The sequence below is a fragment of the Ovis aries genome, chromosome 3 (genome assembly GCF_016772045.2).
Source record: "Ovis aries strain OAR_USU_Benz2616 breed Rambouillet chromosome 3, ARS-UI_Ramb_v3.0, whole genome shotgun sequence".
NCBI lineage: Eukaryota > Metazoa > Chordata > Mammalia > Artiodactyla > Bovidae > Ovis > Ovis aries.
Window position 1 is genome coordinate 35530830 of NC_056056.1, and position 26214 is coordinate 35557043.

At 50.0% G+C, this 26214-nt stretch overlaps 1 protein-coding gene across 3 annotated transcripts in view; it reads left to right on the forward strand.

The window, feature by feature from the left end:
• Window positions 1–26214, forward strand: part of PLB1 (phospholipase B1) — a 132932-nt gene that overhangs the window by 91605 nt on the left and 15113 nt on the right. For all 3 annotated transcript variants that reach the window (XR_009599785.1, XM_042245932.2, XM_042245933.2), the window contains 17 exons: window positions 681–724; window positions 1174–1282; window positions 3277–3328; window positions 3713–3793; window positions 4343–4408; window positions 4927–5027; window positions 5940–6021; window positions 6685–6789; window positions 7806–7901; window positions 8456–8527; window positions 15211–15276; window positions 18875–18935; window positions 19486–19544; window positions 21127–21194; window positions 21438–21481; window positions 21697–21796; window positions 25851–25902. Coding sequence is in view for 2 of the 3 variants with exons in the window: in XM_042245932.2 (XP_042101866.1) it covers window positions 681–724; window positions 1174–1282; window positions 3277–3328; window positions 3713–3793; window positions 4343–4408; window positions 4927–5027; window positions 5940–6021; window positions 6685–6789; window positions 7806–7901; window positions 8456–8527; window positions 15211–15276; window positions 18875–18935; window positions 19486–19544; window positions 21127–21194; window positions 21438–21481; window positions 21697–21796; window positions 25851–25902 (1258 nt within the window). In the remaining variant the exon portion in view is untranslated. The remainder of the gene's footprint in view (window positions 1–680; window positions 725–1173; window positions 1283–3276; window positions 3329–3712; window positions 3794–4342; window positions 4409–4926; window positions 5028–5939; window positions 6022–6684; window positions 6790–7805; window positions 7902–8455; window positions 8528–15210; window positions 15277–18874; window positions 18936–19485; window positions 19545–21126; window positions 21195–21437; window positions 21482–21696; window positions 21797–25850; window positions 25903–26214) is intronic.

The window sequence follows — 26214 nt, forward strand, 5'->3', positions numbered from 1 at the left end:
ATAGTACATCTGAACAGTGGACTTCATTAAAACAAATACTTCTCCCCTTGCCTCCCACATGTGTTCAGTTTAAATGCATGAAAGAAACAAACTTCAAGTATGTCTTGAAGTTAGATTGAGGGCCATAAAACTAGATTATATGAAATTAGATCAGGTGTTAAAAGGCAGTGAGAGGCCATCCCCTGAACTTTCCAGTGGAATTTACCTGACCACTGGGCAGAGAAGAGCTTATCCATTTTCTAAACGTTTCCAGTTCAAACTGATTGTTAGTTACCTTTATGGTTTTAAGTTTCCATAGAAAGTTGATTAACCCCTGTTTGCCTCAGCTTCCTGCTCTGTAAAATGGAGATAATTCATCTATATCCCAAGCTTGTTTGGAGATATGAGATAACTAATGTAGAGCATGGCTGGGTGCATAGTATAGAATCAGCTAAGTATGTGCCCTCCTGATTTGCAGACGAAAAAAAAAACAGCCCTCAGATTTCACCTTCAAATCCTGAATTTGGAGGAGCCAGCCTCTTGGGGAATTCACATTTTTTCAGAATCCCTCAAACACAAAGAGGTGGCTCTGGGGCATGACAGATGCTGATGGTGTGGGTGTCTTTAAAAGATGGGGGCACTTTTCTATAAAGCCTGTACATTGATTCAGTCTCTCTCACTGACTTGCTCACTTTCTACAGTTCAGGAGGGGACAGCTCCCTGGAGAATGTGACCACCTTACCGAGTAAGTAACCACCAGTGTCTTGAGTCTGTCCACTGGGTCCATCTGATGCCCAGGCTTCCTGAAAGTGCCTCTTGGCTAAGAAAGGGAGAAATGACATCTCCCTTATGGACTGCCATTGAAATGAGAGGAGAGACCTGTGGACAGGCCATTGAAGGGGATGGAAAAAACTAGGTTCAAACCCTGGCCCTTCTATATGCTGGCCAGGTGACCTGGGCCAAGTTACCAAACACCCTGAGCCTCAGATCTCTTCACCCAGCCCAAAGGGTATGAAGATAGATGAGCCAGAGAGTATGGCTGCACTGCAAAGTATAAAGACAAGAGAAGCTGAGAGGCTCTTGCTGCCTTGGCTCAGCCTGTCATCAAGTCATCTGAGGCCTCAACTCCTTTCTGGGGCATACTCCACCTCCCACCCTAAGCTCTCTGTGTCCGTGCACCCCCTTCTCTTCCAGATATCCTTCGGAAGTTTAATGGGAATCTCACAGGCTATGCGGTGGGCACAGGAGATGCCAATGAGACAAATGCATTCCTCAATCAAGCTGTCCCTGGAGCTAAGGCTGAGTATGCATTTTGGGGGGGAGGGAGCTGTTGGGTAGGGAGTGGGAGGCACATCATTCCCTTCAAGGCTGTAATTCTGACCTCTGTGTACATAGGGGGCCTTTATTTACAGCAGTGACTTGAGAGTCTGTTGGCCATTCTCTTCACTGGCTGCCTCTGGGACTGCGGGGAGGCTGGATGGCTGGCTCTTGGACAGAGACCATGATCCTAGAGCGTGAACTTGGTCTTGCTTTCCTGTGCAGCATGTTCTAATCTTCCAGCTACCTGACCCACCATATCCAATTTTTAAAACTTACCGTGGCATAATGGTATTCTCTCAATGCCTCATGAGTGGCAGTTCCCCCCATAGATCAGGGAGTATCAACCAAATGGATGGGCAATACAGAGTCTCCATGTTAGAGGCTGCTTAGAGGGGCTGCTTAGAGGAGTGGCGAGTCACGTCCTGTCCTATGCCCATAGCGGGGCTGCAGGAAATGCAGAAGCTAGAGGCTGCTGGTGCCAACCACTCAGCCCCCCAGGCTGACCTCCAAGGAGACCCCTCCTCCCACACCCCACTCCTAGAGGCTTCAGCCACCTGGGTCTCCTCACTCCTGGCCCAGCCTGGGAAGACCCTTCTTGGTAATAGAAACAGCCAAGATGATGGTACACATGGACCCACCACCAGGTGCCAGGAGACCTCTGATCTGTGGCTCCATCTCACACTAAAGCTAAGTCGCTTTAGTTGTGTCTGACTCTACGCAACCCCATAGACGGAAGCCCACCAGGCTCCCCCGTCCCTGGGATTCTGCAGGCAAGAACGCTGGAGTGGGTTGCCATTTCCTTCTCCAGTGCATGAGAGTGTAAAATGAAAGTGAAGTCGCTCAGTCGTGTTCAACTCTTAGCGACCCCATGGACTGCAGCCCACCAGGCTCCTCCACCCATGACATTTTGCAGGCAAGAGTACTGGAGTGGGTTGCCATTGCCTTCTCTGATATCACACTAAAACAGGGACCAAAACTAGTGAGGAGCTGAGGGTGCTGAGAGCTAGTCTTTCCGTGAATTATAAACCCAGGTATGTGTAGGGTGTTTGTTTATTTCCCACCTCTTTCTATGCATGTGCACTCAGTCGCTTCAGTCGTGTCCTGCTCTTGGCAACCCTCTGGACTGTGGCCCGCCAGGCTCCCTGACCATGGGGTTCTCCAGGCAAGAATACTGGAGTGGGTTGCTATGACCTCTTTCTAAGAGAAGCATTTAGCTAAGTTGTGCCATTACCAAAAATGACACAACTAACATATACCTAAGAAAAATCACAGCCACTGGTGGGAGGAGGAGGGGAAGAAGCAGCTGTGTCAATATGAGACTTTTAACTATTGCGCTTGAGCATCAGATGCTCAGCTTCCTGGCAGCCAAGGTAAAAGAGGAAGCATGCTAAAACTTTCCCAGATCTAATTTCAGAGTCTACACCAGTCCTTTAAAGGAGATGAACAGCTTCCTGCACGGAATCGTTAAAGACGCTTGGCACGTGGAGTCCTAGAAAGGAGACCATGCGTAACGAATATAATTGCCAGTACCCTTGACTATAGAGGCTTAGGACAAATACACAGCTAGTTTTGTGAAGGGTTATTTGTTGTAATAACTTCTTCCAAAGAGGCAAGTAGCTTCTTGTCCCTGAGCCTCAGGATCTCTGCCAGCTCATGTTGGAGGGTGGGGGGTCAGAGGTGGGGTGAATGCCATCAGTTCAGTTCAGTCGCTCAGTCGTGTCTGATTCCTCTCGACCCCATGAATCGCAGTATGCCAGGCCTCCCTGTCCATCACCATCTCCTGGAGTTCACTCAGACTCACGTTCATCGAGTCAGTGTTGCCATCCAGTCATCTCATCCTCTGCCATCCTCTTCTCCTCCTGCCCCCAATCCCTCCCAGCATCAGAATCTTTTCTAATAAAGCCTCCAATTCAGGCCTTTTAGGATGAAAGATTCAGGGGCTCTTCCTCAATGGGACTGATTTCCTCTCCTCCTCAGGGAACTTGTAAACCAAGTCCAGACTCTGATACAGAAGATGAAATCCGACCATGTAAGTCAGATCTATGATTATCTTTAAATACTAGCTTGCTAGCCCAGTAAAATCCCCAGATGGAATTGTTGGCCATGAAAACAGTGAGCCCCCGGTCCCTAGAGGCATTCAAGGGGCAGAGGGCAGCCTCTGTCGAAGGCTGCCTGGAGGAGATTACGTCAACCAGAGGGAGGTTTGTCGCTGATCACAGTGACCCTGAAAGTCCTTCCTGATGCTAAGAATCTGTGGTCTATAAATAAATCTCTGAAGTGCAGTCAGCTCTGAGGTTCTGATCCTGTTATTTCGAAAGGGCCAGGAAGTTTTAGAGGTTTGAATGAATTTCCTAGAGTTGTGTTGTTTTTTGGTTTGTTGGAAATCATCAAGCATTTTCCTCCCTCTGTACAGAGAGTAAATTTCCATGAGGACTGGAAGGTCATCACGGTGCTGATTGGAGGCAATGATTTATGTGACTACTGCACAGACTCGGTAATGGGGGCGGGTCAGGCCTATGCATTGCTCTTGACTTTGACCTGTGGGCCCTGGAGATCCTCTTTGAGAACAGTCCCTAGAATTAACCTCAGGATTGTCCAAGGATACGTCTGTGTGTGTGCATGCACACACAACTCACACACGTGCACATACGCACACTTCTTTCCCCAGCCCCTCAAATTTCTGGCCCTACCTCCCTGTCCCAGGTAGTGTGAGTCAGCAAGTGGCAGATATACAGGGCTTCCGTTCCCCTCTCTTACAATTCCTGAAAGAAAGAGAAGAAACAGTATACTCCAAGCAGTTAGAAGTGGGACTTGACGTGTCCTACTCCTGAAGTAAAGCTGCAACTGAAGGTTGTAGGCTTCTGTCTGGCCCAGCGAGTACCCAACTGTTCATCTCAGATTCTGATATCATGAGCTGGTCACAGCTGGAGGCCAAGGGGGATCAAGTCCTTGGGGCTGGAGCTGGGGGCCTGGGGGAGAACCCAGTTCTGCCCGCTGCCCTCTCTCCCTAACCAGCTTCTCTTCTCTCTCCTGTCTCTTCCAGAATCTTTATTCTGCAGACAACTTTTTTGACCATCTCCGCAATGCCTTGGACATCCTACATAGAGAGGTGGGTAGGGGCTCCCACAAACTGGATACTGCTCAAGCATGGTGGGGAGAAGAGAGTAAAACACCCCCTTCCCAAGGAGCTGGACAAGGACATGGGCTCCTGCCCTTTCCATAGTTTGGGGGTACCCCCAAGGAAGCCTCATGCTATTTGGGACCAGTTCCAAGGGTCTCAGGATTTCCCAGGCAAGAATGCTAGAGTGGGTTGCCATTTCCTTCTCCAGGGGATCTTCCCAACCCAGGAATCAAACTCAGATCTCCTGCACTGAAGGCAGATTCATTATGAGCTGAACCCTCAGCATTTAGCCCCAAGACTGCCATGTTGGCCCACTCTGGGAGGCCCATTCACACTGAAGCCCATGTGGGTGGCAAAGACTGTGGGGCTCTAGGTGGTCGCCTTGTGCTGACACCTCCCAGAACCCCACTCAGTGACCCCGGAGCCTGGCCCCACTTCTCAGGGTCCTAAGGCGGCTGGCGAAAGAAGGTTCCCAGGCCCTCTCTCACCCAGAGCCTTGCACATAGGTACCCCGGGCGCTGGTCAACCTTGTGGACTTCCTGAACCCCAGTATCATGAGGCAGGTGTTCCTGGGGAACCCCGACAAGTGTCCTGTGCATCAGGCCAGGTAAGCGGGTGCTTGCTGATCTGGTTCACATGGTGAGAACTCCTTGGGGTTTCTGGGACTTGATCTGTCCGTGTGCATCTATAAAGGGGTCTGTACCAGGACCACCTCCTTCTGGGAGGTCGAAGTCAGGGCCCCCACTTCCCTAACCTCAGGGTACCATTGAACCTCTGTGATGGGGGAAGTTGCCGGGCAGAGGTCAGGGCTGGGACACACGCTAGTGTTTGAGAGACAGTGCAGCCCAGCCTGTGAGGAGGAGTGACATACAGGTGTGTCCACACATGGTGAGACCATAACAAAAGCAAAGCTCACTTACCTTTGCGGAGAAGTGACCTGGGGAGGGACACGCAGAACTTCCCGTTGGGAGTGTTTTGTTTCTTAAGTGGAGTGAGAAGTACACAGGTGTGGGGGTTATTGTTCCTCCTGCCTTACACATCCATTTATTCACTTAACAAATGCTTTTTAAAGTCTTACTCTGCACCAGGTTCTGTTTTAAGTAGAGAGATCTTTTTTTAACATCCAGAAGGTTTTATGAGTGTGAAATAATTCATCATAAAACAAAAGGGAACACAGCAGGACACTAGTGTGAACTCCAGAGGTGTCTGGGGACCTGAGCGACAGGCTCGCCAATGCATGCGTTTGTACTTATTTTTAAACACTAAACATGGGCTTCTCATTGCCTAAATGCATTTGTTCAGTGTAATTTGTTGAAGGCCCAGGACCCGTGGTCCAACACTTAGTACTTTATTAACGTGGAAGGGTGCCCATCCATATATCCTCCCCTTGTGCATCCCTGGGTCAGTCCTGAAACCTGCCCCTGAGCATGTGTAGCAGAGCCTCCTGCAAGTCACTCCCCCACCTCCACCCTGACCACAGCTTTGGCTCTGGGTCCTTCTGTCTCCCCTCTTTTTTCAGCATTTTATGCAATTGTGTTCTGACCCCGCGGGAGAGCTCCCAAGAGCTGGCCAAGTTGGAGTCCATAACCCGAGCCTACCAGGTAAGACCAAGAAGGTCTCTCCTCCACCTCGATCAGCACACCAGCCCAGAGCCCCCCTGGGGAGGCTCATGGGAAGGGAAGAGCTATTCAGAGTTTGAGAGGCAACATCACCATCCAGGCTACTTCCTGGCTTAGGTATCTCAGGCACCCCAGGCAGATTCACAAAGGAACCTAGGTGACAAAGTCCTCATCGCCGAGCTGTCTTGCTGGCTCAGCCCCAACCCTTGGCCTGACAAGGGGAATAGCCCTGGGTGCCCCATGGGACTGCCTTTCCCTCCCCTGCCCACCAGATGCCCAGCTGCCCCTGCAACCCCCTACCTCTTCAACGGGCAGGCCACGAGCCAACGAGGGTGTTGCAGGTCCCAAGCCTAGGGGCCTTCTGGAGGCCTCTCCTAGGTTGCTGTTCCTTTTGGGACTTCCTGCTGGCCCTTCAGAAGTTGCAGTCCACTTAAAACCAGAACCAAAAGGAGGCACAACCCATTTCTAATTCTCTGGAAAGAGATTTGTCATCAAGTATGTTTGTGTTCTCAAGAGAAGAACTGAGTTAGCCCACCTGTTGAGGGAGATGGGCACAAGGTCACTGCCCATCATCCCCAGCCTTGTGCTAATGGGTACCTGGAGCACCCAGGCCTGTGCTGAAGATGCCCACGGTTGTGTCCCCAGAGCAGCATGCGCGAGCTGGTGGAGTCCGGTCGGTACGAGACGCGGGAGGACTTCTCTGTGGTTCTGCAGCCCTTCTTCTACAACATCCGGCTCCCTGTCCTGGCGGTAGGCTCTCTGCCCTCCCTGACAGGGCTCCCACAAGGAGGAGGAAATTCAAAGTGGAAATGCCAAGTGCTTCCATAGACTGGGAACAAATGGGGTGGACCCAGGTAGCTCTCTAGCTGCTGGTCTGGTGGCTGCAGCCTCCTTGAACATCAGAACTGTATTCAAGAGGCAGCCCAATGTTTAATGTTCTCATGACTGCTCATTGCAGCCTCCGTTTTACTAAGTACCTACTACATGCCAGGCACTGTGCATACCATATGTAAAATCTTCACAATTACCTTCTGAGGTGAGCTTTATCATCCCCGCATAAGAGAGGCTCACAGACATGAAGAATCCTTCTTAAAAGCTTGCAGGAAATAAGGGACAGAGGTAAGATTTGAGCACATCCAACTCCAGACTGTTCACTTTCGGCCCCATACCCAGCACTGTGGTTGGTGTTTCTCTCCCTGGCTCTGCTCTCCACCTAACTCTTCCATTCTGAGCAGAAGGGCTCTGTGAATGGGCCAGGGTGGGGACTTGGGTCTGTCCACCTGGGCCTCCATCCCAAGGGCCTGGCCTACCGGAAGAAGCTTTAAGCACCTAGACTTTGCCCAGGCCTGAAGCCCTAGTCTCCCTACCAAGCTCACTGGGACCAACTGGTCAAGAGTTGGGGAATAGCTGTTCCCAGCTGGCTGGCTAAGACTGCCTCAGGGACTAGGATCTCATTCCTTCATCCATGGCATGAGTTGCATAAATGCACCTAAAAATATATATAGCACTTTTTAAATTAAATAATGAGAATTGTGAGATCCAGAAAGCAGGTTGGGGGCTTGGGGTCACTCAAGGTTGTTGATCGGTGGGACTACTCTGAGCCCTCTCTCAAGGTGAGCAGGCCCTTAGGAAGCTGCAGGCTGGGAGCGCCCCCCAGGGAGGCAGGATGTCAAGAGGTCCACTCCAGAGGGCAGGCCTGCCAGTGAGCCCCACTCTCTACCCTCGGCACCAACGGGATCTTAAGGATGTCTATTTCTCTCCTTCAGGATGGGCGCCCAGATGTGTCCTTCTTTGCCCCAGACTGCCTCCACCCAAGTCAGAAATTCCACTCCCAGCTCTCCAGGGCTCTTTGGATCAACATGGTAAGATGAGTGGGGTTTCCTGGTTCTCTGGGGTTCTAGTCTAGAGCAAAGCACCAGCCCCTGCCGAATGGAGCTTGTTCTTGGCCTCCCTTTGCAAGCAAGGTGTGGAGGAGAGTGACTGGTGTCTCTGTAGAAGTCGATGTAGAATGAAAAATACAGAGTCCTTAAGATTCCTGGATCAACTGCATCCTCTCCGACGGGCTTTCAACCGTGATGCAGGACTCTTTACATGAATGCAAGGCAGAACCCTTATGTTTATTCAGTATTTTCTATGTGCCAACAACTCTGCTAGGCAGTTTAAGCCGTGTTTATCTCATTTAAGCTTCTCAACAGCCCTGCAAGACTTATAAGTTTACAAGGAAGCTGAATCCTGCAGAAGCTAAGAGACTTGCCTGGTATCCCACAGCTGGTGACTGGCAGAGCCAGGAGGAGAAGCCAACCCCCCTGAAATCAAGTTCTGAGCGTTCCCCCACTGCAGGATGCCCTGCCAGGGAATGTTCACTTCAGCGGAGACAAATTAGTACACTCACGGCTCTCTTTTCCTCCCGCATCAGCTTGAACCACTGGGAAGGAAAACAGATACCCTGGATCTGACGGCAGACATACCCCTCTCCTGCCCTGCTCAGGTAATGCTGCTCTCCAGAAACCCAGAGCTCAGGCCCTGCCCATCTCCCTTTACACCGCCCCCAACCCCCCACCCCCTTACACCAGCACTTCTCTGTCACCCATCTGCCCCTTGTCTGGGAGCAGATGGATTCAGAGGACGGAGGGGAGTGGAGGAGAATGGAGAGGGGAGAAGAGGGCGCAGAAGCACCTCTGTCTTTGGGAGAAGCAGGTGGGAAAGGAGGCCTGAGCCCAGCGGAGGGAGAGGAGCAGGGAAACACGTGTGGATTCTTCAGGAGGGGAGTTAAGAAGCCAGAGGTGGCCAGACTGAGCATTTCAGCAGACACGTGGGGCCAGTGGGAAGGTCCACCTGCAGGTTGGTGGCCTAGTGTGAAGCCAGCTGAGCTCAGAAGTTGCAGTTAGTGGTCGTGGAATCCGGATCGGGAGTGTCTGGCAGGAAATAGGTCAAAGAGGAAAGCCCTAGAGCCCCCTGGGGAAGGGACAGGCAGGACCGGCTTTGCGATAGTTGGAGTGAGGCTGGCCTGGGCTCATTTTAAGGAGGAAGATGTAAGTGGTTGTTAGACCTGATTTCAGGCCTAGGAGTGGGGCAGGTACACATGCCCTTTGCCTTCAGCTCCCTCTTCAAGCCCGTCTTTAGGCTTTTTAACCAAATAAGGTTGAGGCCAGAGAGCCCTTGACAGCAATGAAAGGTGGACAGCCTGACCCAGTCTGGGAGGCCAGGTTTCTCGCCTGGGTCTGACTGCGTCACCCTCTCCCACCCTCCCGACTGAACAGAGAGAGGACCTACATCTCCCCCATGTGTCTGCCAGGGGTCTAGAGGCAGTGGGCACCCTTCCCTGTCTGCTGCCTTCCCCACACCCGTCTCAGACCCAGGCTCAGCCTTGGGTACCATTAGCCTCACCAGGCGGGTGGGTTGAAGGGATGCAGAAGTAGAGGCGGTGATAGTAGAGGGCTCAGATGCTGGGTCCAGGGCTCAGGGCAAAGATGATGGTCAAACAATGTAACAGTCAGTGTAGCGTGGATGCCTCTGTTCTAGACGGTCAGATGCGGGCTGAAGAAGGGGTGGGGCAGAGGCCTAACGGCCCTTTTGTATCACGTGTAAATGCTTAAATTGCTAGATCCTGAGCTTGTCCAGTGCATTCTAGGGGTAGGGCCAGGCAACCTGGGTAGTAGAGGCATTTGGGGACTCAGAGTGGTGGCTATAAACCATATGGTGGTGGTGGTGGGGGAGGGGGGGTACTTCAATATTTTAACAACCATATGGCCATACTGAACATCAGCCATGGGAAACCCTCTCCAGTCTGCCAATTCTCCTTCTATTTAATAGTGAAAGTAATAACAACCCAGTCCAGGGAGCCATCCTTTGCTCTCTTTCCTTCTCACAAATATCTACTATATACCAGGTTGGAGCCTAGGCTCTGGATCGGGTAGAGCCCTGTCACCACCGGCCTCAAGGCCCTAGACCAGGCAAGGAGCCCCAAAAGTCTACTGTTTCGGCCAGAACCTCAGGCCACTCCTGAGCTGGGCTCCGCTCCTCCTCCTGGACCAGCCTGGCTGAGCCGTTGGTGAGCAGAGGAGAGCAAATCCAGCCTCCTGGAAACGTAGAAGCCCTGCCTGGGAGAAGCGGTTGCCAGGCAACCCCAGAGCCCATTCCAAAAGATCCATCTGTTGGCCGGCCCAACTTCAAGGCACCAGGCACTGTGGAATCCTGCACTCCTCACATCCCATCTGCTCCCCGCAGTGTGCCATGGAGCTATATAAAAGTCCACCAGCATCTCAGTGTGAGCTGACAGGGGCCAGGCAGCACATATTTTAATCCTAGCTGAGTCTAAACATAGAGGCAACAGGCAGTACCCAGCAGGGAGGAGGGGCTGAGACGGATGCAAGCACCGGGGAGCTTCTTTCTCAACTTCCTGCCTGCTCCTCCCCCAGCCCCAGTCAAGGGCAAGTGCATTCTGCCCAGCCAGGTCAGGTGCTTAACTGCGCTCTGTGGATTTCTGTTAGACTTTCAGGTTGGACATGTGATTTTACAGGCAACTTTAGCTTATTTGGTCTGTGAACCGTGACTGTGGTCCCCTTGCTGCCCCTCATCACCTCTCTGCCCACTCCTTCCCTAACCCAGGGCAGCTGCCTGTGGCCCCTCCTCAGGCTTTGCAGAAATGGGCTCAAAGACCAGCAGAGTCCTTTTTCAGCTCTTATTTTTCTTGCCCTTGAAAAGCATTTGTCAGAGTTAACCACCTCCTCCATGGATTTATTCCTCCCTGCATTTGTGGATGGAAAACCAGCTTGACTGCTCTGCTTTTCAAGTTTGTGCCCCCTCCCATCTCCTTTAATGACCCCTCTTCCCTTCTCCCAGCCTCAAAAATGTGGACATTCTCCAACTTTCATAACTCAGCCTGCTTCTCTTTTCTCTTTCTCTACACAATCCTCACTCTGACATTTGTCCATTTCCAGGGTTTCCTGTTAAATTTCCTTGCCTAGGATCCCCCAACCTACATCTTCATTTCCTTTTTTTTTTTTCCTCCAAACTTGAGCTATATTTCTAACCCTTCAGAGGTCTTTCTCCCTTGGATGTAAAGTTTACCCAGAAGACAGATTAAATATATGATCAGGGTACCAACAAAATAGAAAGACATAGTGAGACGGACAGAAATAATGTCAAGTGATATTTCATCATTCAGTCTTTCCTCCTGAGAAAAACTGAGCTTTGTTGGATTCTCTTAGACTTTATTGTTTAGCGATATTTCTATTTTAGCATTACGTATGCAGGGCTATTCTCTTTTGAATGCTTTGGACTTCCAGATCTCCCAAATCTGCCCTGAACCCATCATCTCAAACTCAACATTCATTTAGAAAATAATTTTTGAGGAAGAATTTCAAAATAGGACCGAAATCAATGTCTTCCCAAACTTCCTAATCCTGAAGAGTTCCTCTGTCTGTCCATATTGTTGTGGTGGTCACAGTTCTGCAGGTGTGAGATGTCAGGCACCTCGCCTGATAGAATCCTTCTTAGTCCCTCCTCTTCCCACTTACACTCCTCCCAGTTCAGGTCCATGTCACTGTGGATGTTAAAATTGTTACCTGTTCCTTTCCATCATAAAGCAACAGAGAATTTTATAGCTTTAGAATCCCCATGGGGAGGGCTTTGGAGTCATGCTGATGCAATCTCTCGTATAGTTGAGTTATTCTACCACATCCTGCCAGGCTTCCCAAGCAGCACTAGTGATAAAGAACCCACCTGCCAATGCAGGGGACATAAGAGATGTGAGTTCAATCCCTGGGTTGGGCAGATCCCCTGGAGGAGGGCTACAGTCCATAGGATCGCACAGTTGGACACAACTGAAGGGACTTAGCATGCATGTACCACATCCTCCCAAAGCAAGCAGAGGCTTACGGCCTCTACTTAAACCTCCACACTCTCAAGGCAGTGCATTACTAACAGCCAAGCGGCTATCCATTAACAGCTTGTGGAATCAGCCTAGTAGGTCATGTTGGGATGGGATGATGGGATGGGATAGAAATGTCAGGGGGTACTCCTATGTCCTCCTCTTTACCACTACCACCCTTTCCTGGATCTTCTCCTCAGTTTCCTCAACCATTTATGGCAAACAAGTATTCCGAACCCTGCCCCTATATACAGTAGACATGAGTCCTTGGAATATGACCCCACTTAAGTCGGTGCCCGGACTTGACCATACACACCTGGTTTGGTCCGAGAAGCACAGAACAGAACACCAGCTCTCCTTCACTGTGGAAGTTTACACCTGTTAACATGGCCAGGATGCGCATGCCCTTTTCCGGTAGCCACTGACTCATGTCGCTGACTCACATCAGTGGCTGACCAGGCTCTGCCTCCGGGCAGGCTGCACCCTCTCTCCCCAGCTGTTCCTTGTGCTGGCATTCAGTGGGCTTCGCTTTCTGCTTACTGGTGTTACCAGCCGAGCCTAGGAGAGCCAGCAGACTAAGTGGACTCCCTTTTCCCTCTGCTGAGTTCCAGGCCTTTCACCCAGTCTGACTCACGCATGCATAAGGCAGCCGACAATCAATAAAATAGGCCCCAGGCACTCAGACCACTTGCCTGGCCCTGTCCCGGACCTGTTCTCATTGTTCCTTCTCTGGCCTCACTTCCCACCACATTCCAGAGTCTCCCTGACCTCTGACCTCTTAGTTCAGTCTCTCCCCTCTGGCCCTTCCCTCTACCCTTGGGTCCTGTGACGAAATAAACTCCCTGGCTTGACTTTCAGCACATGCAGAAGGGCAGGTGGAGTCTGCCCTCCAGTTCCTCTTATGCTAGCTACTTTGAGAAAAGCTCCGGCTCCCAGGTCCTGTGCCCAATCCGGGTCTTGGGAAGTGGGGGGAAAGTCATGAGGAGTGGCCTACCTGCCACTGAGACTCATCTTTAAGGACCACACATTCCCAGATCTTACAATCCTTCCTCAGCAATTACTGCACTAACTGGACACACTGTTCTTTGATGCTTCGCTACCCAATACTTGTCATGTTTTCTGCCTCACTGAATTGTATGCCTCTGGATCCTCCCTTCATCCAGCACCTAGAACAGAGCTCTGAACACATGGGGTTTTACAAAGATGAGTCAGTTGTTTATAGGATGCTACATGCCCTCAGCTGCTAGGGAATCTCAGGGGACAGGGGACACTGGACAGCACTGGCCGGAGACAAGTCTGGCTAACCGTGGCGACATGCCGCTGTAAGGCCTCTCTCACCTTGCACTCTAGCAGATGGTCCAGGGCACACACACTTCCTGCCCTTGGCCCTGAGTGCTCCTCTGGCCCGTGTTTTGAGGGCCTGGACTCAGACCGAAGGAGAGGCGTGGCATGCCCCAGGGGGCAAGGTCTGTGCTGACGGCTGGGGGTTGGGTTTTGTGCGTGTAGATTTCATCTTGCCAGTGAACCGCTAAGACCACCTCCTCATCCCTCTGTCTGGCCCCAGGTCTTTTTCAGGCCTGACCCTGGTGTGAGCCGCGGAATGAGGGCATTGCTGGTCAGGAGGCCTGATGGATCCGGCCCAGCTCTGCCCTCAGTGCACTTGGGGCAGGTCCCTGCTCCACCCTGCACCTCAGTTGCCCCTCACCTGTAAAGCGGGATCACTCAGGGTTGAAAATTCAGATGCAGTGCCAGGCTAGAACATGACTGTGTGGGTGGGATGGACAAGAGGCAGTGGCAGGTCAGAGCTGAAAGGTACACGCCTCTTGTGGCAGCACTCAGGGTTGTCGTCTTCTCTCCTTCTCGTTTTTAAACACCTTTCAGGCCAAAATGGAGCAGATGGGCAACGGGCTTTCAACCCCTGGAACAGATACACAGTGACATCTCCTCCAACATTCTGGTTCTTCCTACTTCAGTTCAGTTCAGTTCAGTTCAGTGGCTCAGTCGTGTCCGACTCTTTGCGACCCCATGAATCGCAGCACGCCAGGCCTCCCTGTCCATCACCATCTCCCGGAGCTCACTCAGACTCACGTCCATCGAGTCGGTGATGCCATCCAGCCATCTCATCCTGGGTCATCCCCTTCTCCTCCTGCCCCCAATCTCTCCCAGCATCAGAGTCTTTTCCAATGAGTCAGCTCTTCACATGAGGTGGCCAAAGTACTGGAGTTTCAGCTTTAGCATCATTCCTTCCAAAGAAATCCCAGGGCTGATCTCCTTCAGAATGGACTGGTTGGATCTCCTTGCAGTCCAAGGGACCCTCAAGAGTCTTCTCCAACACCACAGTTCAAACGCGTCAATTCTTCGGCGCTCAGCCTTCTTCACAGTCCAACTCTCACATCCATACATGACCACAGGAAAAACCATAGCCTTGACTAGACAGACCTTAGTCGGCAAAGTAATATCTCTGCTTTTGAATATGCTATCTAGGTTGGTCATAACTTTTCTTCCAAGGAGTAAACTTACTCCCATATTATTCCCAGATTTTCAGACCATGGCCCTTCTACTCCACTGAGCAGGACTTGTGAAGGTGTTGGCAGCCCTGGGCTGTCTGGGCGAATCTCTGTCTTATGAACTTCTTCTTGCTTCACTATCATTTCTACATTTTCTCATTACCTGCTTTCCCCTGCTACCCCTCTGTCTACTTCCTTCTTCCTTCTTGGACTAACTTATCACCCACAACGGAATACACTTGGATTCTTGACTGGGCATGTATGAAACCAATGGTGAAATAGAAAGGTGAGCAGGGAATGAAGAGGCCGTTTCATGAGAAAAAAATGCAACCAGCGTATGTGAAGCCAACCCGAAATGGGTAAGGGACATAACTCAAAGGAGGCACAATCATAGCAACAGATGTTAAAATACACTGATGATCATAACATTTTTTGGAGACGAAAAGATCCCTGTAATATCAATCTTTTGCCAGAGCAATGACAAAGGAGAGAAAGTCATTCTGATGATTAGGGAGATGTTCCATTGTCAGGGTGAAAAGAAAAGCACAGAACCCTGAAAAGAACGTGGATGGAACCCTTTTTAGTCCTTTGATTGTACATCCCTTGTCAAAGCTGTTATGTAAAACCCTCTAGAGAATGAATGAAATTCTGTCTGTATGATTCTTTCTATTTAAATGCAGAAGAAACATGTTAAATGAACCTAGAGGACAGGACTGTTAGTACTTATTATTTCCTAAGCAGTCTTCCAGGCTGTCAGGTAACCTTTCCCTGTGGTTTCTTTTCCTCTCTCAGATTGAGCCCTTCCTGCGAACCCCCCGGAACAGTAACTACACATACACCACCACGCCAGCCATTGAGGTAATAACTCCTGACACATGTCTGCCTCTCTCAGAGACAAACCGTTTCCACCCCCTGCCCCCAGCGACTCGGGGAGTGGTGCGGATTTCAGAGAGGTAGCTTAAGCAGAAACGTACCCTTCTTACCTACTGAATATTGGAATGTGAAACAAAGGCTCCTGAACCACAGAGTCCCAGGACTGTCCTAACTTGTTCTCAAGTGTTTTCCTGACGTCAGCAACCAACTAGAGGAAGTGCCTGTGGATCAGTCATCTTTGACCTTTGCACAGACATCATTTCTGATCAGGCAGCTCAGCCTTTCAAGAAGGGATGAGGGGGAGGCAGTAGGTATAATGTGCATCAATTTCCTGTAAGGTAGGAGCTGAGTAGGAAGAGCCTCAATTCCAGGAGCTGGGCCCCCAGGAAGCTGATGTATATGCAGGTGGGTCTCTGGGGCTTGTCTGGTTCAGGTCAATCATTCTAGCTCTAAGGATTTAAGGGCCATGGCTTTAGGGACAGTTGCTGCAAAGATGGCCTGGAAGATCCTGAACCACACCAGGCCTTGCAGGACAGGCTTGGTCCAGGCCGCATCTGTAGGCCACCTGGACAGGGAATCAATCACCACTGTCAGTTGAGCACCTAGGGTTTGCCCAGTCTTGTGCTACGGGCCAGCAGGGGTTCAGAGGAGTGTCAGACATAGTTCTGTCCTCGGGAGTTAGAGGTCATTCCAGACTGGACACCTCCTTTGTGTCGGGCACTGTTTCAGGAAGATAGAGCCGTAGAGCAGACAGATGGAGCCCATCCCTTTTATGGACCCTACAGCCTACTGAAGGAGGCATCCAATAGAGAGTGAAGCATAGTCATGTCAGAGAGTAAGGACAGTCTTGAGAAAGTGCAATGGGGCAAGGAAAGCACATTCTGATGAGCTGTGACCAGGACCAGTGATTGCAGAAGCTCAGAACTGGGGCTGAGTTGGGGGCATTTGAGGGGAGAAAGAAGTCAGCATGGCTATGGGCGTGCAACTGAAGTGGAGAGTTTGGGGTCATGAGATAAGCGGGGTCATCAAGGGCATAATCATACAGAATCTGAACCCCTGAGAAAGAAGGCTGAACTTTAGTGGAGAGCTGTGGGAAGCTCTTGGAGGTTCTAGGAGAAAGTGGTATAATCTGGTTCACCTTTTTAAAAGAGCTCCCTGACTAGTGTGGAAAATGGATGGGGGAGTAGCAGGAGTGAGTGAGGAAAGACCTTTTATAAGGCAGCTGAAGCACTGAGACTAACTTACAGGAAAATACTGAAGAACTGTCAGATGCTCCGCTCTGAGATATAGGCCACACCAGCTTCATGGCTGGGGTAAGGCCACCGTTCAGCCTCTCCGAATTCTCTCGGGCCCAACAGAGGCTTATTTCAGGCCAATCGTGGACCAAAATCCACTAGAACTGAAATGTCAGCTGCATCTTGTCAGTTAGGCATTTATTTATTTATCTAACGTGTGTTTATTGGATGACTAAATGGTGCAGGTGCTGTGCCAAGTGCCAGATACACACTGACGAACAAAGTGGTTCTGGCCCATTGTCTTTGATCTTAGTCTCATGCCTTTGCTTCTGTTGCTGGAAGAGTGAAAAACTCAGGCACAGAAAGTGATTTTTTAAAAAATACTTTGCTATTTAAATCAGCCACAGACGGGCCACATCAACATTACTTGAGAACTTGTTAAAAATGCAGAGTCCTGGGTGGCACCCCAGTCCTGCTGACTCAGGACCTGCATTTCCCAAGACCTGCAGGCGATCTGGGTGCCCTGGCATAGGGTGCAGCCCAGGCACCCTAAGCAGTTCTTCCCTTGGGACAGACGAACGTGCTCCAGTTCCGACCTGCATCTGTTCGCCTGCAGGGGATGGGCTTGTCTCTGGCTCATCAGTTCTCTGAGATGTTGCTAAAGCACTCACGGCTGTAGAATTATTTTAAATTGCATCTTCTCTGGATATTTGTCATCTACACACAAACATGTTCTTGATTTCAATAGAACCTCCACACAGAATAAGGACTCCATCAAAATGACTAACTGAGCAGTTCCTTGGAATAAACTCATTTACATCAGATTAAGCAAATAATATGTAAAGGGAGTTGCGTTGTTGCTCCCTTGTGAGAGGAGTGTTTTAACAAGGTGTGTCTACATCAGCCTCTGATCAGATGAAAGAGACAAACTTCCAAAGGTTTGGCAACCACGCACCTAGAGAATCAGCCAACCAGACAACACCTATGTGTGGAGTCCTCCTGTGCACTCAGCACTGGGTTTGTCCCTCAAGCACCTCTGGGGACGTGCAGGTGTCTGGGACACTAGGGAAGGATGTCTGTTTCTCTCCCAGCTGCTATGCCTTCTGCTTCCTACCTCATCCCTTCCTCCAGCACTTGGAAAGTGTGCTCTGTATTCCAGAGTCAAGAGTGTGTGACTAAAAGCCCATAGAGGTTATGGGCTTCCCTGGTGGCTTAGTGGTAAAGAATCTGCCTGCCAATACAGAAGACGTGGGTTTGATCCCTGGGTGGGGAAGAGCCCCTGGAGAAAGAAGTGGCAACTTACTCCAGTCTTCTTGCCTTGGAGATCCTATGGACAGAAGAGCCTGGTGGGCTACAGTCCATGGGGTTGCAAAAGAATTGGACATGACTGAGCGACTAAAAAAAAAAACCAAAAAATCCAAATTATAGACTTTAATTTATACACATGCAAGGAACTGGTTGGCTATTAAATACACAAAAAGACACACACACACATTCAGAAATAATATACAGAAACTAGAAACTTTACATCTGTAAAAATTTGTAAAAATTTCACGTTGCTTTCCTGAAAATATAGTAATTATTGTTTTAGTCCCAGCATTGTAATTAGTGTTCATTAGTTTCACGTTAGACAACACCACCTAAACCCATGTGGAACCCTGTGGTTGCCCTATGGAGAGGAGATCTAAGACAGTAGTTTGCAAGCTCTATGCAATGATCACCTGGGGAGAAACTAAAAGGTATCGAATCCAGGTGCCACTCCAGACAAAGTCAGAATTTCTGGGGATGAGACCCAAGCACTGTTTTGTGAATGGGGAGGTGGCAAGCACCCTTTTTCTCTTCGATTCCCCTCTCACTCCATCCACAGCCCACAGCTCTTTGCCTCACATGATCTTCTACAGTGACATAGTTTTAGCTAAGGAATTCTTGGTAGAGACTGGAAGAAGGTTGAGGAGGCATTTGTGTTTATGTTGGTGTCTATGCAGAATCTTAGGATAGATTCTAGATTAGTGAAAGTGAATGTGTTAGTCGCTCAGTCGTGTCCGACTCTTTGCGGCCCCATGGACTGTAGCTCACCAGGCTCCTCTGTCCATAGGATTCTCCAGGCAAGAATATTGGAGTGGGTTGTCATTCGCTCCTCCAGGGGATCTTCCCTGGATTTCACATGAAAGAATCAATGACCTATATCCTGGATGCCAGAGTCTCTCAGCTGCTTCTGCCGGTTTTCATCAAGGCGCCATGTTCAGGGAACAGCTGTGTGCTGGGGAAGAATTCTTTAGCTAACTCTTCTTGGGCTAACCTTCCTGCACCGTGAGTCCCTGCTGTTGTGTTTGCTTTTGTCGATTTAGAACTGGGGCAGCGACTTCCTTTGTACGGAGCAGAATCCTTCCAACAGTGTCCCCACGTCAGGTGAGTATAAACGTCATCACCCCCTTCAGTCAAGGGCTAAGTGGCAGGTTGCTGGGAGAACCTACAAGCACACCTTGGAGCCTTGAGCAGGCTTTGCTGATTCCTGTGCACTGTAGACCTTGATCCTGGGCAGCCCATGACGAGCTGGCCTGCAGCACTGCTGGGCTCCCAGGTGCCCCGCAAACCACACTTCTCATCTCAACTTATTCCTAATGGCAACCCCTCAGGCCTCCCTGCCTAGTGAGGTAGGTACAGTCAGGGATGGGGGTCCTCTCTGCCTGTGCTCATGATCCCCACAGCTGGAACTTTCTTGGACCCCTCAAGAATGAATTTGGCTCCTCTCCAGATGGCTAAAAGCCATCAAGCCCATTACCTTCAGTCCCTTGGTTGCTCTGGATGCATGGAAGAGACAAATTTTCTAAAGCCTTAGGCTGGAAATAAGTGTAATGGAGATGGATGGGATGAGAATGGAATCTCAGGCTTCTAGTCAGGTTAACAGTTTAAAAGGAAGACCTCTGCCAACCATTCACCTCTTTGCCTGTCTCCTTAGTCCATGAGCTTCGACCAGCGGATATCAAAGTGGTGGCTGCCCTGGGTGACTCGCTGACTGTGAGTACAGAGATGAGCCAGGAATCAACTCTGCTTCCACACTGGCTCTGCGTTCAGCATCTAGCTGACACTGTTGAGAACCTACCTGTGTCTGGCTCTGAAGCACAGCCAGGGAGCCACGAGACATCAGCAGGCAATCTAGAGGCCCTGCCCTCCACCCTTCCACACCCCTGCTCAAACACCACCTCCTCCCATGAGGCTTCCCTCCAGCCCCAGATTGAATCCATTCCATCCCTTCTTCCCCCCTGTTCCCAGGCATTTCATCTGTATGTGCTAAGGTAATTATCCAAGTCTGCCCGACATCACTAGGGAACTATCTTCCTCACTCCCTCCTTGGGTGGTGGGTCTACCCACAAACCACCCAGCTCCCCTTCACCCCATTCAAAAATGTGTTCTTGAGGGTAGAAAGGACCCAATTCCTGCACATGGTACAGTTTCACTAAAGGAATTCTATTGGCCAGCCCAAGATTTCACTATTGCTATGTGTGAGACAGTCTGCTAGCTTTTCAGAGCAAAAAGAAGTATGAGATGTGGTCTTAACCCTCTTAAAACTTGTCCAGCTGGGGAAATAAAAAACTTACACTGAAGGAGACACCTATCCAGATAGGTGACAAATAGGACTCTTGAAATCAGGTATTCATGTCTATAGAAAAACAACTTTCCCATATGTGTATGAGTGCATCTTAATTTTCATATGAACATGGGGAAAGCTGTGGAAGGATACACATCAGGCTTTTACCCATTCATCGGCTCTGGTGGTATGTATATGTGGGTAAGGGGTGAGGAGGGATGTAGAACCTGTGGCAGGAGGCAAGGTTATTAAAGTAGGGGTAAATTATTAACTAAAAAATCCTTGTATTATTTCCCTGGTTCACTTACTTTTGTAAGTTTCAAAGAGGGATTTCTCTTTTTTAATAATAGGGCCTTTAGGTAAAGCTTGATGGAGGAGGTAGAAGCTGACCAAGGTCTTAGGGAATGAACTGGAGACTTAAGGGCTAGAAAGGAGAAAGTTTTGTATTCTGGAAAGGGATAGAGTGGCTGTTAATAGGCTGCCCCAAGGTTCTCATGCTTCAGATCAACTTGTTTAGACCTGAAGGTGTGAGTGGACAGGAAAGGGGGGTGAACAAGAAAGGAAAGTGGAAACCAGGTCTTGGCGAGCTCCGAATGTTGGTGAAGGGTCAGAGGCAGGGGACGCGTGAAGAAGCAGGTGTGCTTGGAGGAGCAGGTGGGCAACTGAGTGAGAAGGGGAGAGCCACTGGGGGCTGGGGCCGAATGGGGCCAGGGCTGTCCATGGCAAGGAGATGAGAGCCTCGCCAGGGAGTATGGCAGAGGGAACACAGAGGGTTGGAAGCCAGAGAAGCTGGGGAGGAAGCATCTTGCTTCTTCCATGACTTGGTTACTGGTTGTGTGTGGAAGGTCGGGGAGTCAGGACAACTCAGAGATTAAGCGGCCTGGAGAAAAACTGGTACCGTTTTCAGAAAAGGTAAATCCAGGTCCCAGCTGCTACCCCAGGGGCTCTCCAGTGCCCCCAGCCTGCCCCTGACCCAGCCCAGCTCTACAGCCTTCTCTTTGCCTTTTTCAGACAGCAGTAGGAGCCCGACCCAGCAACTCCAGTGACCTCCCCACATCCTGGAGAGGACTATCCTGGAGGTGAGGGTGTTCTCTTGTCTCTGTTGATGATGCTCCCCATACAGGCATGGGTGGTATGTTTCCCCATCACTCGTCAGAGATGAGGCCAGGTACCCATGGCCCCACGCTGGAATGCAAGGCAATGCCTTGATGCTCAAGCTAGTCCTAAGGGGGATGGGAATCCTGCCTTGGGGCAGCCTCTCTGGTTCTGACTCAGAAACATGATGACCGGTGATTTTAACAAATGTGCTTTCTCTTCCCCAGCATTGGAGGGGATGGTGACTTAGGGACCCACACCACACTTCCCAGTAAGTAGCAACACAGAGAAGCACCATCACTGTGGCCATAACAACCCCTCACTGTGGCCAGGGCCCTCCCCTGAGCAAGGGAAGAGAAGGTTATCTATAAGGAGGGGGAGTCAGCCCATCTGAAAAGACCAGGAGCATCCAGTCCACACCTGTGCCCCAACATTGTACATCCATCTCCCTCTCACCTGTCCACTCTTCCATCTCTCCCTTCAAAGACATTCTGAAGAAGTTCAACCCCAACATCCTCGGCTTCTCCACCGGCACCCAGGAGGAGACAGCGGGGCTGAATGTAGCCGCAGAAGGGGCCAGGGCTCGGTGAGTAGACGGGGGTACCAGAGAGACAGAGGAGGGCAAGGCTGAGAGATCAGGGAGGAGAGAAGGGTAGTGTCTGAGCAGCACTGGTGGCTGTGGGCGGAATGCCTATGCTACCCAGCCCCGAGCTGCCCCTCATGTGGATTATCTCCTGAAATCCTTGCCCACTTTGAGATGGGTATTAGCACGAGGACCCAGAAGCTTAAACCATTTCCTGAACAGCCCAGGGTCATCAGAGCAAATGCTTAGAGAAACCAGGATGAAACAGGCTGAACCAGAGCCTTTGCTCTGCCTGCGGCACTGTTAACACCTCTCAGGGTAGTGGGAGGAAGCACTTGAGAGTGGCTGGACGACAGGCAGGCGGCCGGGGCCCAGGATGCATCCTGCTGACTTCAGCTGACCTCTCCAGCCAGGGGAAGCCAGAGTCGAATGCGTGGGGGACTCTCAGCACCCCTGGAACGCAGAGCAGGGCCCCACAGAGGGCCACCCTTCCTCTCTCTCCTCACCTCTGAGCCTCTAGAGCTGGACTCTGAAAAGGCTGTATTTGACACCAGGGAGTTAGGTGGTAGAGCCCCTAAAACACTGAGGCAGTTGTTTGTTTTCACTTGGATTTCTGTGGTTGACAACAATCCAGATCATTAAAGTTGAAATGCCTGACAGAGTTCATTGATTTTCTGCACGGAGTGTGCTGGGTCTTTGCTTTGTAGAAGGGTTGCTGCAGTCACATCACCAGGGAGACAGAACCGGCTTGACTCACTCTGTTTATAGGCAGCATTCCTTTCAGACACGGTAAGGAGGGCCCCACGCTTGCTAGGTTTGAGTCTCTGAGCCACAGGAAGCAATGTCAGTTCCTCAGCGTCATAAGCAGGAAGAACTTATTTTTCTGTGAAAAATTGGGCTGCCTGGGGCCGTAATATCAACATCTAGTTGCTGGTATTGCCTTTATTATTATTATGATCATTACGGTTTTATGAAAATCATTATAGAGCCCAGGCTTCATTAACCAGGGACTGACTCTTTAGTCTGTTGACGTTCAAGCCCCCTTCCCCTTTCTTGCTTCACGTCTCTTAAACTGCCTTTTCTATTTCACTGCTGCTTGGTGTCTCCATGAAAACAAAGAGTGGCAGGGGAAGTGGCCGACACGTGCAGCTTCTTGTTAGGATCTCGGAGGTCCTGTGTTAGGGAAAAGGACAGCAAGCCGTTAGTCAGCGTAAGTAAGCAAGAATGGAGCACCGTTCTGTGAGCCTTCCTCATCTGCACTGTCATGTGGCATGGTGTGGAAAAGGGTGAGTTCACTTAGAGAGAGAGAGATGAATGCCGCAGCAGAGCAGCCAGGATAATGAGACCTCCAGTTAGATTTTCTATGTCCAGCCCCCAGCCTTGCGGGCTGTGTGACCTTGGGCAAGTCACTTAGTATCTCTGAACCTGAGTTTTCTCATCTATAAGTGGAGATAATAATAGTACCTACTTCTCTTGGCTGTCACAAAGATTCAATGAGACCAGTAACCCACCTAGTTTATAATATGTATGCAAAAGAAAAAAAATGGTCGTCATTAGGGTACTTTGTTTCAAAGTTTTATTTAAGATCAAACTTCCTTTCTATCAATCAATAAGCAAGAATTCACTGACTGAGCCCCATGGTGGTTACTAAAAGATACAGAAGAATCAAAAAGTGAACTGTCTGCCCACAAAGAGCTTGCCGTCTAGTTAAGGAGCCTAAACCAATAGGAAATAATTTTGGGGGGAAGAAGTGTTGTTTATGGCAATGTTGCAGACTGAAATGATTTTGTACTCAGAAAACAGAAGAATGTAAAATGTGAACTGGGCAGTCTAGTTACAGACAGGTACAGACCCAGAAGGGCCCCCAGAAAACATCTAGTCCTGCCTCTTTGTATAGAGATGAAAAAACTCAAGGTTAGCAGGGTTCCGTAACTTGGGTGAGCTCCGCAGCAAACTAGTAGCAGAGCTGGAAGGGGATCCCTGGTCCCATAGCTCCCAAATCATGGCTCTGCACACCAAGACTGAAAAAGGAAATGGAGAAGTGGGTAAACAAACCCAGAGAGAAGGCTCCTAGGGGAGACAGGGCTTGCTCTGAGCTTGAAGCGTGGGAAGAACTTGGCTAGGGAGAGGGGAAAAGAGGGTATTCCTGACTTCCGCTAGTGTTCTGGAGGGCTTACCACCCACAGATGCCCCTGTTCATATCTCAAACCTGTAAAAAGGTTACAGAGACTTCTGTGGTCACCTTTAACCAAACCAGGCTTTCCTTATGACTTTCATAGCAATAGCATATGAGGCATGGTCCTGAGTGAATGAACGAGACACACAGCAGAAATGGTGCCATGTGTGCTTGGCCACATGCCCAGCTCATTGTGGACATGCAAAGATTTAAAATACCCATTCTGTACCACTTCCTTCTTTTATGGCTTCTTCCATGGAAGCCTCCATTTGCTGTATCCCTTCTGTTATACATATGTTTTAAATAACTGCTTTATTGAGGTGTAATTGACATAAGTACACTGTACCAGTTCCCCAGTGGTTCAAACAGTAAAGAGTCTGCCTACAATGCAGGAGACGTGGGTTCAATCCCGGGTCAGGAAGATTCCCTGGAGAAAGAAATGGCAACCCACTCCAGTATTCTTGCCTGGAAAATCCCATGGATGGAAGAGCCTAATGGGCTACAGTCCATAGGGTCACAGAGAGTGGGGCACAACTGAGTGACTAACACTTTCACACTGCACGTATTAAAAGGGTGCAATCTGATCAGTTTTTTATATGCATATACCTATGAAACCATTGCCTCAATCAAGATGATGACTAGATCCATCGCCTCCAGAAGTTTCCCCGTGCTGCTTCATAATTAGTCCCTCCCTCCTGCCCCTTCCGGTTTCCACCCCACTCACTCCCTTGGGACCCAGGTAACCACTGACCTGCTTTCTTGTCACTATAGATTAGGTTTAATTTTCTAGAAACAGAGCCATAGATGATGTACTCTTTTCCCTTTTTAAAAAAAGGATTTATTTACTTATTTGGCTGCACCAGGTCTTAGCTGTGACTCGTGGGATCTTTGGTCTTTATTGCAGCAGGCAGGATCATTAGTTGCGGCATATAAACTCTTAGTTGTGGCATGCAGGATCTAGTTTCCTGACCAGGGATCGAACCCGGGTCCCCTGCGTTGGGAGCACAGAATCTTAGCCACTGGACTACCAGGGGAGTACGTGTACTTTCTTCTTGTCAAACATCTTTCACCCAACAAAATTATTTTGACATACATCCCTGTTGTTATGTGTATCACTAGTTCATTCTCCTTGATTGCTGGGTAGAGTTCCGTTGGCATGCCTCTCTCTAACCCAGAAGCATTCATGGCACACATCTAGGGGGTGAAGTGAGGACTAGCCCTGTCGGTATCTGTCTCCCTCATCCTGCTTTGTTACCAGCGGGGGAAGTGAGGAGATGGGGACTGGTTTGGAAATCCAAAGGAATGATAGAGAAGAAAAACAGAAGGATTAACAGAAGAGAGACTGGGACTTAGAGGTAAAGGTTGAGGGAGTCATGAAGCTTGGAAAAGAGGAAGCTGAGGGGTCATTTGGGGTGATGGCTTTTTTCAAATATACAAAAGGTTATTTTTAAGACAGGCAGCCGAATAAGAACTGAACAGGCTCAGCCTGCAATGAAAAGACCTGGATGAAATATAAGGGGATGTCCCTGACAGGAAGGTTAAGCAGATCCCCACTGCCTGCCCGCCAACCTACCCCCCCACCACCATCCCTGCTGCCGAAGTGGCCTCAGAGGACCAGGCCTGCAGAAGGGGGTGGTGAGATGCGTGTCAGCCCCCTGGCAGGGTCAGGATCAACTAGGGCTCCAATGCCCACAGCAAATCTTTGATTGTTCATAGGTTGAGATTTCTTGAGAACTGAAAGCCTTTCAATACCTTCTGAAGGAATAAGTCCTTATATAACATTTTTTTTTCCTGAAACATCTCCTCGCCAGGCCCAAATCCTGCAGCTTGAGCCCTTGCTCATGAACCAGCGCTAATGTTCCCTTCTCTTCCCCTGCCCAGGGACATGCCAGCCCAGGCCCGAGACCTTGTGGAGCGAATGAAAACCAGCCCTGTGAGTACAGGCCCTGGGCCATCCTCTGTCTTTAGCTGGGGTGGGTGCAAGTGGCCCTGAATGAGCCCCCTTTGCGCCGCTGCACTTCAATCTCTTGGCTCGTCTTTATGAGGGACCAGATGAGCAGGTCTTGCCACCAAGACAACGTCTCTGCTGCACCCCTTCCCCAGGCACCCTCCCCTCCAGGCCGGCTGCAGGAGGAGAGATGAGCAGAGGGCTGGTGGAGGTGGCAGGCCTCGGCCTTTGGCAGCTTTCCATTGCACCCAAGAGCTGGCTTCCCAAACCCTATTATGTAAACTTTGGCTTCTAAAA